The 20,173-nt window shown below is 41.0% G+C and overlaps 1 protein-coding gene across 4 annotated transcripts; it reads right to left on the reverse strand.

Annotated features, from left to right (window-relative positions):
- Positions 1–585: 585 nt before the first annotated feature.
- On the reverse strand, positions 586–19,699 carry FANCE (FA complementation group E). Of its 4 annotated transcripts, none has more exons than XR_006103348.1 (11): positions 18,133–18,364; positions 16,981–17,214; positions 14,142–14,808; positions 11,902–11,946; positions 11,453–11,512; positions 10,186–10,329; positions 7,782–7,905; positions 5,105–5,180; positions 4,039–4,105; positions 3,521–3,642; positions 586–1,913 (listed from the first exon to the last, which is right to left on the reverse strand). XR_006103348.1 is itself a non-coding variant. In XM_042461816.1 (11 exons), exons 2-11 carry the CDS (start codon positions 17,202–17,204, stop codon positions 1,809–1,811), a joined length of 1,638 nt encoding a protein of 545 aa, XP_042317750.1. In that variant the 5' UTR covers positions 17,205–17,214; positions 19,571–19,699; the 3' UTR covers positions 587–1,808. The 4 variants fall into 4 exon arrangements, 3 of the variants coding, with proteins under 3 accessions (XP_042317750.1, XP_042317751.1, XP_042317747.1); XM_042461816.1 differs by lacking the exon at positions 18,133–18,364 and adding an exon at positions 19,571–19,699 and having other exon boundaries at positions 587–1,913; positions 3,521–3,646; XM_042461817.1 differs by lacking the exon at positions 18,133–18,364 and adding an exon at positions 19,035–19,277 and having other exon boundaries at positions 587–1,913; positions 3,521–3,646.
- Positions 19,700–20,173: the final 474 nt, after the last annotated feature.

Below are 20,173 nucleotides of genomic sequence, written 5' to 3' on the forward strand. Positions count from 1 at the left end.
GGGAAATGAGGGCATTGCTCCCCAGTAATAATTTTGACACACACCCTTTAATTTTTTTTCTGCCCAATATTTCTAGCATTGTTGTTATGTTCCTTTAAGTCACTGCCAACTTATGGTGATCCTAAGGTGAAGTTATTATAAGGTTTTCTTGGCAAATTTGTTCAACGGTGGTTTGCTATTGCCTTCCCCTGAGGCTGAGAGAGTGTGACTTGTCCAAGATCACCCAGTGGGTTTCATGGTCAAGCTGGGATTCAAATCCTGGTGTCCAGAGTCATAGTCTAACGCTCAAACCATTACATTACCATTGGAGTAACTTAAAAACTTCAGATGCACATTTTGAAATGGAAATAGCAAGTACATTTCTATACTACTTATCAGTGCCCTTAAGCACTCCTTGAGCAGTCTACATCCAAAGAAAAGGGGCAAAGGGAATGCAAACACAGCAAATATACGTTTTTAGTCTGAATAATTTTCATTCTGCAAGGCTGAATAAAAATGTCATTGAAGCAGAATTCTCATTTGAAGGAACAATGCTCTCATTTTGCCACTCATTCACCCTGTAGATAAACACTTGAAACAATTTAAAAATGGCACTAGAGCTGAATTGGTGTTACATATCTTCTTTTATTGGTAACAGCAAAATTATGTCTGTGGACAAGCAACACCTTCTGCACCTTTCCCTGGACCTCCCCAGCTGTCTCCTCCATTATCCTCTATTTAGTGCATGTATCCTGTGTTTCACCAGTATAAGTACTGCACTTTTGCTTCTGAATGCAACTCTTCATTGCCTTATTTTAGTGCAAAGGTGGGAAGCCTTTGGCTCTCATCATACTAATTCCATCTGTACCTCACTATTAGTAGGGCTATTCAAATTCATCTCAGCCTTGAGATCTTTTAAACTGTTCTAAAAAAGCATGAGGTCTCTCACTATAGCACCTTGGGTTTTGCCATTTGTTGTCACTTTTGCCTCCACTTGCTCCATTTCTTTGTGGTAGCTGTAGAAATTTTTTGGACTTGCACTAACGTTCTTCCAAATGGATTTTTTATTAGGAAATAAGGACCATGATTTCTTGAAGCTGTCCCATGCTTTAAAGGAAATTTTTTCTCCTGATTTAAAAAAAAATCTTAAGAAGTGCAGTGCTGCAGAGTAAAAGTGGCATTTAACTGATATACTATATGCTACAATTAAAAAAATTAAAAAGAGAAAGGAGAATATTTTTTAATTTTCAGACATAGTAGAACAAAAAGAAAGCCACTTCAGGATGGAATAAAATGTGCAGTTGGCACTGGGAACTGCCTGAAAATAATCTGAGAAAACGGAAACATCATTTAGATGGAGATAAAAGAATTAACAGCACTCAATATTACAACTTCCCATCACATTTGCCCGGTCTGGAGCAGCCCCTTGTAAACAGATAGCTCAGCTGTCTCAAGGTGTCCTAAGAGGCAGACACACCTGTTGGCCCCAGCAATTTAAGGATCTGCCACACCCACTGTTTACATGTCCTATTTTTGTTTATATTCAATAAATAATATATAAAATCCTACATTACAGCAACTAAGACAGTGCATACATCCAGTGTGAATCATGAAAGTACTCAAACCTCAAATCCTTTAACTGACATTTTTGTCATATATGTGAAGCAAGGCAAACAATGGTTCAAGAGACATAGGCTCTTTTGATTCTTCCACCTTGAAAACTGTCTTCAGTCATTCCCATCTTGCAGTTAACCATCACTGAAGAATATGGTCATCTTCTTACATTTCCCCTTTAGAAAAAGCATTCCATTTTTTATCTGGAATGTTTTTCATCCAGAAGTCACTCGCTTCAGTGCAACTTGGAGAGACTTCTTTAACATTGTTTTGTTGAGGTCGAGAGCACAAGACAAACGATGATGTTGAGCCAATGTAATCTAAATAGGAAAAGAAAATGTAAGCTATCTAGTATATACTATTATAAGACTTTGCTTCTGCCATCATCTCCTATCCCCAATACATACTTAGTCTATAACTGAGATGGGCAACTTCTGGCTCACCACATGCTGTTGGGCTACAACTCCCATCTTATCTAGCTATGATGGTCCACAGTGATGGATGATGGGAACTACAGTATAACATCACCTCAAAGGCTAAATGTTACCCACTCTTGTCTACTAAAGATACACAAACAGGATGCCAAAGACTATTTAGTTGGACGCATCTCTGAAGAACTGAATTACACATTGCTTTCTAGAAGATGCCATTATTTTATCTCTCTCATAATTCCTTGGGGATCTGTTTTTCTTTTTTTAAGTCCCTAAATAAAGTATATTAAAACATACACTATTTCCTTAATATTGCAAATTCAAAATAGTTATAAACCGAAGATGAAACATGTATATTCCAATAAACTTCAATTTGGGATAACAAGCCTTGAATCAAATCAGGTAGTACCATATTCTGTAAGAAACTGGGAGGAATGCAGATATTGCCACTGTTCCTTAAAACCACATTATATCTGCCAGTTTCTCTTACAGATAATTTCAACCAATATTTAACAAAATGGAAGTTGAGGAGGAATGAGGAGGTATGTGCTCTCTCTCTCTCCCTCATATGAAAAGGTAAAGGTAGCTCCATGACATGAATGTCTAGTCATAACCGACTGTAGGGGGCAGTGCTCATCTCTGTTAAGAAGCTAAAGAGTCAATGTTGTCCGAAGATGACTCCGGTGGTCATGTGGCCAGCATGACTGCACCAAACACTATTACCTTCCAACCAAAGTGGTACATATTTATTTACTTGCATTTAAATGCTTTTGTACTGCTAGGTTGGCAGAAGCTGGGACTACTGATGGGAGCTCACCCCATCATGAGGCACTCATAGAATCACAGAATAATAGCATTGGAAGAGACCGCAAGGACCATCCAGTCCAACCCCTCGCCATGCAGGAAATCCAAATCAAAGTATCCCTGACAGATGGCCATCCAGCCTCTGTTTAAAGACCTCCAAGGAGGGAGATTCCGCTACACTCCGAGGGAGTGTGTTCCACTGTTGGACAGCTCTTACTGTCAGGAAGTTCTTCCTAATGTTAAGGTGGACTCAGGCCTCGAACTGCCAACCTTCTGATCTTCCAATTGTCAGAAGTGGTGTGTTAACCACTAAGCCACCGCATCCCCCTCATATACACCTAAACAATTACATATACTACAAAATGATAGATATTTTCTCAGAAATATGACAATTTGATATGCTGGCTTTCCATAAATTGTTAGTTTTCCCCACCTACAGCACTCCTCCTCCCAAAACTGATGTTTTCTCAATCTGATACTCTATGGACAAAGGTATGCCACCCCATCCCACCATGATGCAGCTATCTGGGCTAATAAGGTAGTGTACCTCCTACAGTAAATGAAGGAATCACTGGTGTACATGCAAAGATATGAAACAGACCCATTTCACCAGTGGGTGAATGGATCAGTGAAGGTCCATTCACTGTAACAGGTCAAGTTGACATTTCAAAATTCCTAGTGTAATTACTCACGCTTTTTTGATATTTGGTCAGCACTGTCAGAATCAATTTTGCATAATGCATTGATGTGGCAAATTCCTGAGCCATCTGACAAAGATTTAAAACCAAAACATTGAAGAACTCAGTGGACAATTCTACCTGAAAAGAGAAGTAGAGGAATGAAGTTGTGGAAGAGAGGAAGAACATTTCCCAAAAATAGTAATCACCCCAGCTCATTACAATTGCTTAGTCTCAGCACAAAGGCCATTCTGGTGAAGAGTCAAATTCCAGCAAGATGCTGGCCAGACAGTCTCCTTGGCCACTAAAGGGAGCTCAGACCATAATCACTTAAGCCCTACATATCAACATGCTGGCCTTAACATGTTCCAGCTTTTAAAGGACACCACATGCTTCACATGTCTTGAAATGAGAAAGGATTGTAATGGGGTCAGCAAAGAATTCACAATCTACCTGTTTGGAGACAACAAATGTATTCAATTTGATTCCTTCTTGTTGATGAAACCCAGAAGCACTTAAATGCATATAATCACCTGTCTTCCCAGCAAAGAATGCACAATTGTAAGGAGATCTTCTGACCATGGGACCTCTATAATGTGGCTGAAAGGCAAAATGGGGAAAAGGAAGGAAGGAAGGAAAAGAAAAGAAAAGAAAAGATCTGATTATGTGTATTTCTCAGTTTGGTTTATGTTATATTGTCTTTTTTTGTATTTTATGGATAATTTGTTTTACAATTGCACTGTATAATTTTATAGTTTTATTATTCATTCCTTCCTGCTCTCTCTGTGTGTACATATATTTTAGACTGTACACCTTTGACAGGACTCATTACTTTTGGTTGTTTTACTTGTGAAGTGCCATGTACATTGATGACACTATATAAATACATGATAATAACAACAATAAAAAAGAACACAATTACAAATGGACTTTGTGCCATTCACAGGGATTATGTCTTGATCAACAAATATGTTAACAGCTATAAATGGCTAATACCACCAGTCACATTCATATGTAATAAATAATAATAAATAAAACTTTTATTTATATTGCTCCGCCTTCTCGATCAGGGCGGCTCACAACATATTAAAAATACAAACTGTTACAATAATAAAAACAAACACATTAAAAACAAACCAATAGTAAAAGCCCCAAAGCCCAACCTCTTGGCCACGAAAGAGGAGGGAGGCCCACAGGATATTTACTCGGGGAATGCCTGCTGGAATAGGAAGGTTTTAAGGTCCTTCCTAAATTGGGCCAGGGTGGTGGACGAGCGGAGCTCTGTGGGCAGCGCATTCCAAAGGGCTGGGGCAGCTATGGAGAATGTCCTCCGAGTGGTGGAGACTAATCTAGCCCCAGGCACCTTCAGTAGCTGCTGCCCGGAAGTTCTGAGGGTGCGAGGCGGAATGTATGGGGAGAGGCGGTCCTGTAGGTATCCTGGGCCCAAGCCCAGTGAACCAAAGATCCTGGGTTAATAAACCAAGATATGTAGAAGCGGTATAGGGGTTAAATTTAGGCTCACTCCATTTAATAGTGGAAGCCAAACACTATTTGATGCACCTCCAATATAATATTTCCTTTTGCATTTGAAAGATTTACCTGAATACCAGTCTCACATACTCAGGCTCCAAACATTCTTCAATTAGCTTGCACACTACCTTTATCTGCTCATGGCCTGCAAAAATAAAGGTAGAAGACTTAAGTGTGCATTTTATATAGCTCAAAGGGCGTACAAGGAACACTGTTAAGTAATTACTTATTTAACTTGAGGAAATTCTTATCTGGACATTTCTTTAACTATAGTCTAATCTGCACTGCATTTTAACTGCCATGGCTCAAAGTTGCAAAATTCTGGGATTTGTAGTTTTATGAGATATTTAGCCTTCTGTGAGAGAGCTCTGGTGTCACAGCTAAAAATCCCAAGATTCCACAACATTGAGCCACGGCAGTTAAAGCTATACCAAACTGCACTATTTCTGCAGTGAAGATTAGACCCATGCCTCAGAACCATGATTCACATGCAGCTTGCTCATTATTGCCAATAGTGTGTTTCTTTAAAAAAAAAAAAAAAGCTGTGGCATCAGTTATCCTATAACCCACACCCTACCTGCTAGTCCTGTAGTGTGGGGGATATCTGAGCATTTGGAAATATGATCAGAGACACTGTATGACTTTACATATTTCTGAGTAGCATATCAATCAGGGAAAAGATTATACAATGACACTAATGCAACTAAATGCACTGAAAGTTGGGACTTGGATCTAGAAGACTTGAAGTCAAGTCTCACCTTTCTCACATGCCCATAGTACAGCCCGAGGTGTATGTGTGAGGGAGAGAAAGAGGGCTATAATATTCATAAAAGAGTATTATTGTGAAGGTGAACAAAAAAGACTGGAAAATATTTCGCAAATTGGATAGTAAATAACAGTAGAAAATACCAGAGATTACAGTAATTTGGTTTAGTTGGAAGCAAAGCAGACTTCTTAAAAAACAAAGTTTGTAAAGCATAGAAACAAAGCACACAGTAAAATGGTGCTATGTTTCCACACTTCTGTTGATCTACTTATGCTGGCATTCAGCACACAGCAAAGAAACCATGATAGAACAAAATAGATGGGAATTGCAAAACTACAGGCTCTTTTTGTGCTGAACGCATGATAGCTGGTGTGAAACTACCGTAGATAAGAAGCACAGGAGCTGCAAGACTCAAAACATGATTGCTTTGTTTATGGAAAAAGTGCTAATATGAGGTGACATTATAACCATGTTTTAATATTTGAAAGACAGTCATATTGAGGATGGAACAAGCTTCTTTTCCACTGCTCCAGAGACTAGGATATGGAGCAGTAGATTCAAACTACAAAAGAGATTCCAACTAAACATTAGGAAGAACTTTTGATGGTAAGAGCTGTTCTGTCAGTGGAATATGCTGCCTCCAAGTGAGGTGGCATCTTCTTTGGAGGTTTTTAAAGAAACTGGAAGGCCATCTGCCAGGGGTGCTTTGACTGTGTATTTCTGAATGGCAGGGGTTGAACTGGATGGATCTTGTGGAATCTTCCAATTCTATGAAACAAACTGGTGCAACCTAAGAAGACAAAGGCATACTAAAAGGCTTTTACAGTATTCTGGAAATTCTAGGCATATACATATAAAAGGAAACAGGGAAGTTCCACCTATGTTCCAAATGTGTTTACTTCCAAAATGATGTATAGGTGCCCTTCCTGTGCATTATAAGCGAATGTTTTTACTATAAAAGAAGAGTAGGTAAGTGTAGAGGGCTAGAGGATTTTGCAGAGTCTTGACATTGTACAGGCTGCATTTTCTAAAACTGGAAATGGTGTTCCAGTCAGTTCTGGCTCTTTTTGGGGGGTTGTTGTTTTTTTGAGGGGGAATCAGGGATTTATGTGTGAGGCAAAAGCAAGTGCTGCCCTTCAGCAAGCTGAAATTGAAACAAAGCTTCCCTCCAGACAAAAAACCAGAGCAAAAGAAAGTTAGGATATTCTGACGCAAGGCAGAAAATGTACATAATCGCACCAGCATGTAAATAATCTGACACCAGTGTGAGAAGGCAGCAAATCAGAAACACAATAATGCAATGGATGTAATTACGACATACACAAAACGGAGGGCATGGGATGAAGGAGGCATGTATGGAGGCTGACCATGATTGTGCTTTGCCAACATGCGACTGGGCACACTGATGTACTGTACAGGCAGTGCATCGCACATTCGATTGTGTGGCCAGCCATATGGACAGGTATCCAGTGGCATAGCCCCTGGGCAGGAATAGGGAGGTAATTGGGCTTTGCTGGCCATGTATTTGTGCATGCATGGTGAGGAGGCAAAATAATAATAATAATAATAATAATAATAATAATAATAATAATAACAACAACAACAACTATGCAGCACAGCTTGACACCGCCTGGTGCGGACAGCCCATGGGTGTTCAGCCTGCCTTGGGAGCAGCCATGGAGACAGCGTGATTGCGACCTGCTTTCACAAAACACAGGATCAAGCCAGCCCCTACTAAACCTATTCAATCTTCAATGGACTGTTTTTAGTTGTTTGAGAGGTTTTGCTCCTGATTTTTCTGATTACCACAGAGCTCATCCATGCATGCTGAAATATGTCCCCTTCTCCTCACTCAGCAGAGACATTTTGCTTGTAGTCCTGTCTATGCTCAATCATCTGGGCTTGCTTGTAGAATAATATATATCTCCACAACAGACAAAACAAATGAGCATTTATTATTAGTACATTTGATAAACTCACCTTTTTCTGGAGCTTGTACAATTGAAGATATCAAGGTGCAACAGACAGGGCGAGCATACTTGGAGCAGAACATCATCAGGGCAGTTATAAGAGCCCAAGAGGCTGGGTCAGTCAGCAAGAGAATCTACAGACCAGAAACAGTGCAGAGAATATTACCTGAGACACAGCCAACAAACATGCTGTAGTGAGGGCGTGCCCTTAGGGGAGAGAGCTGAGTGGGCTGATGAGGACCAGGTGGAGGAGGAAGGACGGGAGGCGGAGTTGGAGACAAGAGGAAGGGAGGAGCCAAGGGGGATAAAAGCAGAGGGTGAAAGTCGCATGGGAAGGAGGGAATGTGGCGGAAGAGGAGGCCGGGGAGCTGCGGTCGGAGAAGGGAAAGGAGGTAAAGTGAAGCCTACAGAGGGATGGGACACCAGCAGTGTTACAAAGGAGATCGGGCAGGCAACGGAGAGGACCTCATGAGGAAGTTCGCCTAAGGAACCCTCGAGAGGAAAGAGATTTTCCCTTCGTGGACACAGAGGAGTGGGCGCAAGGAGGGAAAGGAGCTCTTGAGGAGGAGTGGTGGGACCCCAAAGAGGAACAGTGGCAAACCGGCCCAGAGCCTTGAGAGTTGGAGAAAGCTGACTTGGAGCCGCTGGAGAAGCACTCGGGAGGACGACTCGCAACACAGAGGCTGGCAAGGGAAGAAGACGCCAGAACTGGGGAGTCACGGGGGCCTGGGAACTGGCTTAACCCGGAGGTCGCCCAGGAAGGCTTGTTGGAACTTGGGGTTATTGTTTGTTGGGTGTTGGGGTCGTTATCATTAAAAGTTTCTGTTTCTCTGCAACTTGACTGTAAGTTTGTTGCCCACGTGCAATCAAACCGGGGAGGAGCGACACGTGTGCAAGTTACCATGCAGCCGGCCACCCCAGCCCCGCCCACACATGCATAATGAAGAAAAGAGTAGTTACATATATCTTTAGTAATGCTAACTAAACCTATCTTTAGATATGAAAAGACAGCTTTAGTTTGTCCTAAATTAAGAGTGGGGAAATGCTGAAAGGAAAAGCAGACATCTTTATCAGGTTGTTTTGCTGTGATACTGGAAATCAATGTGCATATGGGTTAATTGACTCACAGTGCTCTTTACTACACTATTCACAATTCACACTCACAAGTATTTCAGACAATTACAGTTTGAAATTTCAAACCACTGGATTCAAAGTAATCCAATTAATTGCACTTCAGAATGGTTTGTGGGTGGCCACCAATTACATTATCCAAATACCATTGTATTGCTATTTTAGTGTTGTTATAGCTTATGACCAAATCAATATTTTATTTATTTGTTTATTAAGTGACTTGCTCTTCCTCAGAACTTCCCATCCATAGAACATGACAGTGGAAACCAAACCACAAAGGTTTAATGACCCGTGTTGACATCTGGGAAAGCTGTCATTATAAGCGCTGCATTTGACCACCTGGCCTTGTTCATGCACATTCTACTCCCCACTGATTTGTTGCTTCTTAAATTGCTTCCATAAGGATTTTCAATTTGTTTCTAGGTGCATTTCTTATTCAGCATTCACAATCTCTGTGTGTGTGTGTGTGTGTGTGAGAGAGAGAGAGAGAGAGAGAGAGAGAGAGAGAGCTAACATTAATTTAATTCTTAAATTAAAATTAAACTTTTGCTATCAGATACAATTTGTTGTATATTGTTTTTATGGAAATTTTATGTATATTGTATTATTACTTTGATTTTGCAATGGCCATTGACCATATGCAATAAAGTATGTACGTATATTTAAATTAAAATGTATGCACATATTTATAACAAGACATAGGGCAAGAGTAAATGACAAACTATATATAAAGGGAATGGAATGCCCTTTAGTGCCAAACTAGACCTTATGAAGAAGACACATGAGACATTTTCATGCAAAAGTAGCTGTAAAGAACAAAGTGAACAAATAAGGCTAAATGAGTCAGATAAGAATAAATCAGGCTGCTATCAGAATGAAAAAAGAGACCAATGGACAGCTCAGCCTCTCAGATGTTTTCCCATTCAAAATGCTCCTTAGATTATTTTCAGTCTGCAAGGTAGGAAAGATATCTGCATTATTCTATCAAAACTGTAATTTCCTACTTGAAGTGAAGTAGGACAGGGCACAAATACATGAGCAGATAAAATAGACAGCTCCTATTAAATTAGATGATTAAAGCATATGAAGAAAGGATTTACCCAGACAAATAAAGAGCTGTTTTTGTTAGTTTGTAAACAGTGGTAATTCTGGAAATGTTCACCACTGAAAAATCTAGAGATGCTTCTACCATTTATAAACATTACTCTGACCAAGGTGTCTCTGAAGCTTCTGCCAAAGAAAAGCGCTTTAATTCCTCAATCAAATAAATTGTCAATACATACCCGGGGTAGGAAAAGCTTTGCAACAAGTACTGCTGCATTACTATAGCTGAGATCAGGTGAGAGTGCCACTAACCAAGTGCAGAATTGCAGGAGTTCATTCTCTAGACACTCTGAGAGCTGCAGTAACGAGCACAAACCTTCCAACTATATGAAAACAAAGATGACATCAACATTAATATGAGTACAGTGAGCCCTCCATGTTCACTGGGGTTAGGGGCATAGGACTCCCATGAAAGTGGGAAAACCACAAATAAAATGTAGGAAGATGTAGGAATCTCTAGGTCTTCCAACACAAGTATGTGTTCAACTTCTGCCGGAAGCTGACCACAGAATTGTGCTGGAAGACCTACAAATGCCTAGGATCTTCCAGTGAGACATCTGGCAGATGTTGACCATAGAGTCACATGGAAAACCTAGAGATTCCTAGATAGAATATATTAATCAAATTTGTGAATATTCAAATCCACAGAAGTCAAAGCTGCAAATGTGGAAGGCTGACTGTAATCTTTATCCCGATAGCCAGTGTACTATAGCGGTTTGAGCAGTGGTCTACAATCCTGGAGATCAGGGTTCAGTTCCATGCTCAGCCATGGAAATCCACTGGGTAACCTTGGGTGAGTCACACTCTCAACCCCAGAAAATCCTGTTATTGGTTCACATTAGGGTCACTATAAGTCTGAAATGACTTGAAGGCACACACCAACGTGTTTCCCAGTTATCAACAAAATCTGGTCTATACACAAATGTGGTTCAACTTTCATTAGTTGCTTTCAATAACAGTTTGAGGTCTAGGAATATGCTTATAACTACGAACAAGCTCTACTGAATGAAGTGGGACTTAGAAATATGTAGCACCTTAAAGACTAACAAGTTTTATTTGGAATAAGCATTTGTGGGCTGTAGCCCACTTCATTATAGACATAAAATCATGCTATAACATTTTTAGTCTTTAAGGGGCAAAGACTAAAAAATTACTTATACGAAGAATTATTATAATGATATGCTATAGCCATTCAAATGGAGGTTCTGCACATCCTCCTACCACAGTTCACTTGTCCATAGTTGTAGTCCAGTGCTCAAACCACTATAATGCAGTGGCTGTCAGGAAAAAGATTACAGTCAGCCCTCCACATTTGCAGCTTTGACTTCTGCAGCTTTGATTATTCGGGAATGGCAAGTTTCCATGCTCTGTAAGGTGTCACAAAAGTGTTTGTTGTTTGTGACTAGGACTGGATCATAAGTCATGTGTCATTTTCACCCTGCTAACCTGGCTTGGAGTACATTCATTCAGAATCTGCAACTCAGGAGGAGGAGTCCCACCCAAATGCTGAAAGTAAAAAGAGAAACAACTTTTAATAAATGTATGAAGACTAGAAGATGCAATAGTAAAATGAATAAAGAGCAGCTGATGCTTCTGTGTGGTTGTTATAAGACAATGGACAAAATCCTCACTAGCTTTGACTATATTAAACCTATTCAATGAATGAGATTTATCCACATATAACAGTTTATTAAATAGATCCACTCTAGTTTGGACTAAGTAACAGGATGGCAGCCTATAAATGTAGTTGAAGCATTTAAAGTATAAAATAAATATACTTTTATCTGCCCTTAAAATGAAAGTCATTTCAAGTGCGCAGAACTTTCTTCAAGAGATGTTTAAGTACAACTATGAGGATATCTGTCTCATGTGGAGATGCAATAACTTATACTTACATCAAACTGCAACTGTAGCTGTTCCTTAAGTTTTGGTACATGCACCTAAAATGCAGGAGAAAAAAATCATTGAAACCAGTCTTTGGCCTTGGCTGCAGTCTTCAAATTACTCTGAAATAATCAGCCTGACTGCAAAAGTAAGAGTCAAGTTTTTAAACACTTCACAATAATGTTGATAATGATCACTGGTAAAGGAAGAAGGCAGGAAGGGCATGAGCATAAAGATTCCTGATTCAGAGGATACACCTGTAGAAATGTACTGGATTCCTTAGTCATGCCCTATTTTAAGCCAGGGTTGTCCATCATCAATGGGGCAGACTGAACAGGGATGAAGGCAGAGCTAGTGTCAAGTCTTATAAGAGGAGACAAGGCAGACATTTTACATCAAATCGCTGGAAGAGGCTAAGACAGTTCACATTGCTGCTGTTTTTCTTCTTCTAACCATGTCCCTGCTTTCCTAGGGGTAGTTGCTTCCAAATGACGTATCAGGACAGCCTTTCTAGATTTTTTTAGCAAATTATGTGACAGAAGTAAAGCTTGCAGCTTTTCCTCAGAGGGGAACACACTCTGTTGTGATGGACTGTCTGAACCAGGGGTAGGCAACCTGCGGCCCGCGGGCCGGATGCGGCCCGGCAAGGCCTTGGGACCGGCCCCAGCCTGGTCCTGCCACCAATTGCCGCCGGGGACTTTGGGGGGCAATTGTCTATAGAAACCTCAGAAACATGCATTTATACTAACATTTTTTTAAAAATTCGCAAATTTTTTTTTGCGTGTCCTCCATTTTTTTAAAAAAGTATCTTCCATTTGAAAATTTTGTCCTACATTTGTCCTGGTTTATTTATATATTTAATTTTTTAAAAATTATTTAATTATTTATTTTTTTGGCTTCGGCCCCCCAGTTGTCTGAGGGACAGCAACCCGGCCCCCGGCTCAAAAAGGTTGCCTACCCCTGACAATTAGGCATCTGAGAAGCCCCAAAGTAATACAGAATAAAGAACTGAGTGAACACAGGCAAGCACACATTTACACTGATACTCTCTTCCATGTGACTCATTCTTCTCCTTTTGCTGGCTCCATTTTGGACTTACTAATTGTGTTTGTGATGGAAAACACAGACAATTGTAACTATTTGTAAATTTTAACTGAAACAATAAACATATATTATATTAATTCTGTAACTTGTTATGGATTATACACCCTGAAACTATAAACAACTAAGTCTTTTAGTATCGTTTTTCCCTTCTTCACCTGTTCTGACTAAACACTCTTCTCTAATGGTCCCATCTCCTTTTCTTAGATACACACAGAAACATGTTGTATTTTATTAAATTTTGCCAATAACCAACAAATTGAACAAAATTGAACAACCAATTTTTTTCTCTAACTTCTTCTGGGTCCCCTAATTAATTCCATCTGCCTCACCTTTTTAAATCGAAGGCATGGACTTAATCTCATTTTTAAACTGATATGTAAGATGCTCTGTTGTCTTTCAAGCGATACAGCAAGATATGAATGCTAGATATAAATATGTCTTCCACCATAGGTAGCTCTTTAAGAAGCCCTGGTGGCACACTGGTTAAATGTCTATACTGCAGCCACTCGCTCACAAACCACAAGGTTGTGAGTTCAATACCAGCCAGGGGCTCAGGGTCGACTCAGCCTTGCATCTTTCCATAGTCGCTAAAATGAGTACCCAGCTTGTTGGGGGCAATTAGCTTACACATTGTAAAATGCTTAAGGAGTGCTTAAGTGCACTGATAAGTGGTATAGAAATGTATTTGCTATTGGTGTTTACCAAACTTACAAAAGACCCGGTGCATAATAGTGTTGCATAGTGGTTTGAATGTTGGACTGAGATTCTGGAGAACAGGGCTTTATTCCCCATTTGGCCATGAAACCCATTGGGTGACCTTCGGTAAGTTACACTCTCTCAGCAGCATAGGAAGGCAATGACAAACCTCCTACAAGCAAACATTGATAAGAAAACCCCATAATAGGGGTTTAGGGTCTTAGGATCACTATAAGTTGGAATTGACTTGAAGGCACACAACAACAACATGTTAACACCCTGCTTCATGGCATGTTGACAACCTTGCTATTTTATACCAGTTTCCTGGCTTTTCAGCATTTATGCAATCTCTGGCCAAGCAGTGGAGAAGATAGCTGCAAGGCCTCATTCACACCAGTAAGAAAAACTATGCTCTATATACTTGTGCTAGAATCTAAGAATTTGTTCATACCTTAATATGATCAGGAACCTTGGCTGCTGCATCCTGTGAAGGATTCTGATTTTCACCTCCTGTCTCTATTGCATTCTCCTTAGGTGCAGTTTGACAAACATTGTCACTCAGACTGTGAACATCATCACTTCCAGAAACTTCCATCATGAGCTCGTTCCCTGTGCTAGGCACACCAACTCCCTGCAGTACAGTATATGATTTTAAAAAGTCTCTATCCCCTTCTGCATCCAGACGCAATCTCTTTCTCTGTCTTTCTTCTTCAGGAGTCAGAGTTTCCTCAAGAGCTTTCTTGTTTTTCCTCATCTGAGACCCAGAAACAAGAGCATCTCCACAAGGCTCTAAGCAGGGATCTGTCTGTTTAACAAACCAGCTTAGCTTTCTTTGTGAAATAGGTTTGCTATGATGAGCCATAACCTTCTGGCACAGATCTTTCAGCTGCTGTTCACAGACACTTGATAACAAGCCTGGTGTCGAAGCACTCTTCTCTTCCAGTCCCATCTGTAGTAAATCTCTCATTCTTTGCACCCATAGATCTGGACTGGAATCCAGCCTAGAGGCCTGAAGAAGACGGTTGAGGCAGTCTTTTGGAACTGCAGACTCTACTGTAAGCAGCAAGGAAAAGAGATTTCTCTGGCACAAAACTGGAAGCAACAATAGCAATGGTTTTCTAAAATGGCCACATGGAAGAAAACAAACAAGAATGAGTTAAATTTTGTCATCACTAAGATAAAATGCTGACTCTAATAAATACAAATGATACAACTCAGTGTCTAGCATACCTCAGGAACTAAATACTACAGGAGTCACAGAACTCCTGCCAAATCCCAACAACCTATTCAAGATTATTTTTATTGGACTTCTACAGAGATTATGAGGAATAAACTTGGAGTTCTCTGTATATACTCTAAACCTTGCCTTGGGATAAGTACCTCAGTCACTATCAGTGACCCACTACTACTCTCCTTACAGTGCTCCAAAACACTTTATGCATATGAAAAATAAGAATAATATTGTGTTAGAATCTATGTTCTAGTACAAAGAATAATAAGAATTATGTTGTGCTAGAATCTGTGTTCTAACACAAAACAATATGTCTTCTCCCAAGCACTACTGCACATTACAAAGAGTAAGGAAAGCAATAATTTGATATGATAATATTATTTTCAGTAGCACTCAGATATCTTCTGTAATATATAATTCTGTCCTCAGAGACCAGCTGTAGGTTTTTTAACTGCATAAAGAACAAACATAGCTAAGGTTCAAGTTAAGGTTAAAACCTTGCCCAACACGACACATGACAGAATTTATAGGCATATGTTCAGGTTTTAATAGGAAGACAGGCTGCTGAGAAACCATTCATGCAAGAAAGAAAATGCAGTTCCAGCATAGCATATTAAAGATACTATTACCAGCAAGGAAAGAAAGATTTCTTCTCTTATACAGGCAGAATTCAGAACTACATCATGATGCAAACAGACCTATGTTAGTGCAGGAGTTTTCCTTCTGTTCCCTATCCTGTAATATCCCCCATTCCAAAATTTGTTCCAAAGGGTGTCCCAATTCTCTAGAGCAGATCTATGATATATGTAAGGGTTGTAATGGGGAGGAGATGTTTGATCCATTAGCAGCATCCATTCTGCTGATGGAGGAACAACACTGGGTTCAACCCTCAGTAAATACAGCAATTTTTTAAATACAAAAAATTAATCTGTATATAGAGGACCAACTTCACAATTTTTCACAACTGAAATTGTCTACTAAGATAAAAAACACACATCTCAAAATAATCCTTCCTGATGCTGAGAAGTGCTCCACTGTCCACTAAAGTGGGCCTTTCATATCCGCTGTGGTTTGGTCCCAGGTAGGGTTGCCATAACCCGGCTGCAACCAGGATTTTCCCAGTTTTGGCGGCACTGGGCCCCTCCCGTCCCAGGTGCCGCCAAAAACCGGGACAACCCCAGTTGCAGCTGGGTTGGCCACGGCCCGCGGGGCCTCGCTGCCCTCTTCCTCCTCCACCGTGCATGGCCGTGCGGAGGAGGCGGAGAAAGAGGAGGGCAGCGAGGCCTGGGGTGGAGGAGGCGAGGTGGAGGCGGCACCTCTTGCGCACGGCTGCGCCACCCTCCCCACCTCCCCCTCCCTCCTACTCAGCCTCTGAGGAGGAGGCCTCGGCCCCCTTAGAGGCCGGGAAGGTGGAGGAGGCCACCCGTGCACGCCCCCGCGGGCTCCTTCTCCGCCTCCTCAGAGGCCAGGAAGGAGGAGGAGGCCGCCCACGCGCGCCCCTGTGGGCTCCTTCTCGGCCTCCTCAGAGGCTGGGAAGGAGGAGGAGGCCGTTTGCGGGCGGCCCCGCGGGCTCCTTCCTGGCCTCTGAGGAGGCCTTGGCCCCCTCAGAGGCTGGGAAGGAGGGATGAGGCCGCTCGCAATTGCGGCGATCGTGGGCGGCCCCGCAGGCTCCTTCCCGGCCTCTAAGGAGGCCTCGGCCCTCTCAGAGGCCGGGAAGGAGCGCAGGGGTGGGGGTGGGGGGTGTCCTGCATTTTTTTCTTTTTAAAAAGTCCTACATTTTAAAATGTTGTCCTACATTTGTCCCGGTTTGGAGGTCCTGACTTATGGCAACCCTAGTCCTAGGACACCTCGTGGATAACAAAATCCGTGGAAGCTCAAGTCCCACGGATTGCAAAAATGGCATAGAAAAAATGATTTCCCTTATATAAAATGGCAAAATCAAGGTTTGCTATTTGGAAAATATTTTCAAGCAGTGGATGCTTGAATCTGTGGATAATTCTGACGTGGATAATGACACTATTCCAACCTTTTTCGAAAATGAGAAACATAAGCAACTCACAAGATAAGGGTCTGCTCTGGCCCTTTGAGCACAGGCTCTTGAGAACACAAGTACTCAGTGAAAATCTGCCAGTTGAAGCCCTGCCTTCCCTCTTCTGTGGACTGTGAGCGTTGAAGGGATCGGAAGGCAGCCAAGGCCCCACAAGGTCCAGACATCAATGTGCACAGAAGGAGACGAGAGGTTTTATCACATCTTTGCAGCCAAGGAAGAGAAGGCTTATCCATGTTGATAGCACTGTTGATCAAATGAACATAAATACAGCTGGATCACATGTGAATCTTGCCTTGGGACAAGTACTTCAATTGTTATCAGTGGCAGACTACTAGTCTCTTTACAGTGCTCCAAAAATCTTTATACAGTACATATGAAAAATAAGAATAGTATTGTCTACACCCGAGTTAGCCATGAGCAGCAGGCACAAAAAAGAAGCATCACAAAAGAGAGAATGTCCAGTTTTTCCATATTTTGTTTGTAGAGAGATCTTCTAGCATCTATGAGACTAACTGAAAGAATGAAGCTGGCAGCATGAGCTTTCGTAGACTAAAGTTTGATAGATTTGGAGGAAGCAGACTTAAGTCCACAAAAGCTCATGCTGCCAACTTTTTCTTTCAGTTAGTCTCAAAGGTGTGACAAGATCTCTCTAAATAGATTCTACAGACTAACATGGCTAAATTTTGGAATTTTACCATACAGTATTTTGTTTGCATCTCTGCTTTGGACAGTTTGTTGTCAGTGCTAGAAACCCTGCTCCCATTCTGAGCATGCGATGGTTGTGCTGACACAGCAGTGTCTAAACAAATGTGGTATGCCCACAAAACACTTTGTTCTTTTACCTAACCCAAGGATTAGCACAGGGACTACACACAGGTACTGCAAACAATTTTCAAGACCGAACCAAAGCTCACTTAAGTCCTATCCAAACAGTCTTTTCCCATGTCTTTGGGGTTTATTTACATTTTTTGTCCTGTCCTAAGGAATCAAACCTAAGTGAATGTCAAGTCAGGCTGCTGCCTCCACCCCGAAACTTAGCAGCTACCAGTCCATCTATTTATTATATTCTAAGTCCGAAGGCAGAGGCTGTTGTGTTACTGATTTTTATGAGCTCTTCCAACAGCCTTTTTGAAGAAGAAGAGCAGAGCAAAGATACTTCACCTTAACCTTTTCAACAGCATGAAATTCACTCATAGAGACTGTACAGCCATTAACAAATCAGCTAAAAATTGTTGCCCCAGCATAAAACTGGAGGCAAGAAGTCTTGTCAAGCAGCTTTTATTGTGTACTCCCTCTTCCTGACAAGTGACCAGCAATGAAAAATGAGATGTCCAGGCTGATGTAATAAATGCCAGTAGTCTTCGGCTGCAGGAGAATTAATTAAGTTTGACACCACTTTAACTGTAATGGCTGAACGCTATGGAATCCTGGGATCCGTAGTTTGTTGTGGCAGCAGAGCTCTCTGAGAGAGGCAGCTAAATATCTCACAGAACTACAAATCATGGTTTGCAGTTTGAGTGGTATCAAACTACATTAATTCTGCAGTGTGGATGCAGCCTTCAACTGCATTTTTGCCCTTGTTATAGTAGGAAGAGCCCCATAATAGAAGGTCCTCCTTTGGCTAACACTAAGCATTTTGAGGATGCCTTTGCAGTAGAAATGCAAGGGAAAGTTAAATATCCTGTGCATTCTCTTAGAAGAAAGAACAGATGAATAAAGTAAGATTTAATTCTAAATAAGCACACACAGTGTTGTGTAATGGTTTGAGCATTGGACTATGACTCTGGAGAGCAGGGTTCGAATCCTGGCTCAGCTGTGTAAATGCACTGGGTGACTTTGGGCAAGTCACACTCTCCCAGCCTCTGAAGAAATTTGCCAAGAAAAACCCTTCATAGGGTTGCCTTAGGCTAGGGTTGCCATCAGTTGGAAATGACTTGAAGGCACACAACAACAGCAACCACAAGCACCCACTGGATTGTTACTGAAAAACGACAGTCTCTTATATACACGTTGAACATGTAGGGCTGCAATCGGACGCACGCCAATTTGGGAATAAAACTCACTGAATTCACTGGGATCTAAGTCCTTGCAAACTGGGCAAACGGTGAAGTTTTATCATAGAAGATGGCAAAGATGTTGATTCATTGCAGCAGATTTTGTTAGAGAACTAATGAAGCAGGTTCAGTTTATAGCAACTGGTTTAACAACTGTTAAACAACTGTAGCCCAATGCTTTAGACATTTAGCCTTCTCTGTCAGAGAGCGCTCTGGTGCCACAATAAACTACAGTTCCCAGCATTCCCTAGTCCTGAGCCAGGGCAGTTAAAGCGGTCTCAGACTGGATTATTTCTGCAGTGTGCTTTGGACTTTTGTTGTTAACTGCCTTCAAGTCATTTCCAACTTGCAGCGGACTCTATCATGGAATTTTCCTGGCAAGATTTGTTCTTCACAGCAGATTAGCCATTGCCTTCCCTTCGTGGCGCAGCCGGGAATCGAACCCCGGTCTCTAGAGTCGTAGTCGAACGCTCAAACCACTACGCCACGTGGATGATTGACAGTGCCCCCCCCCAGCGAGGTCCCTTTGGGTGCGCGCCCCTTACCTATCTTGCGCGCCCTTCTTTCTTCCCGCGCTTTCTTAGCCAGAGCCGTTGACTGACAAGGAGACGGTGGCGGCGCGAGGAAGCCTCTTACAGCTTATAGAGCTATGAAACCTCTAGACTGCCTTCCCGTGCTTTACACAAATCTCAAAATTTTCAGTTTCCACAGATCTGCGATTAATAAACTCCCCTCTCCCCAATACTGTTACATTTTTAACACAATAAAAATGATGTGCCACACACACAGTTCTTTAACACACTCGAGTTTTTTTCTTTTTAATTTAATTTAATTAATTTTAAAATTAATCATATTTAATTTAATAATTTAACTGTAATTATAATTATGTTTTAAGTTCTTAATAAGGGAGTAAGGGGATGATGTGATTTTACTTATGTTTGTTTCATAAATATTATTTTTTAATTTAATTTAATTATTTTTTCTTTTTAATTCATTTTAAAATTAATCATATTTAATTTAATAATCTAATTTATAATTGTTATTGTCTTAATTTTATGGCTGTAATCCGCTTCGATCGTTTGGGGATAGGTGGGCTATTATTATTATTATTATTATTATTATTATTATTATTATTATTATTATTATTA

The sequence above is a fragment of the Sceloporus undulatus genome, chromosome 4, assembly GCF_019175285.1.
Source record: "Sceloporus undulatus isolate JIND9_A2432 ecotype Alabama chromosome 4, SceUnd_v1.1, whole genome shotgun sequence".
In the NCBI taxonomy this organism is placed as follows: Eukaryota; Metazoa; Chordata; class Lepidosauria; order Squamata; family Phrynosomatidae; genus Sceloporus; species Sceloporus undulatus.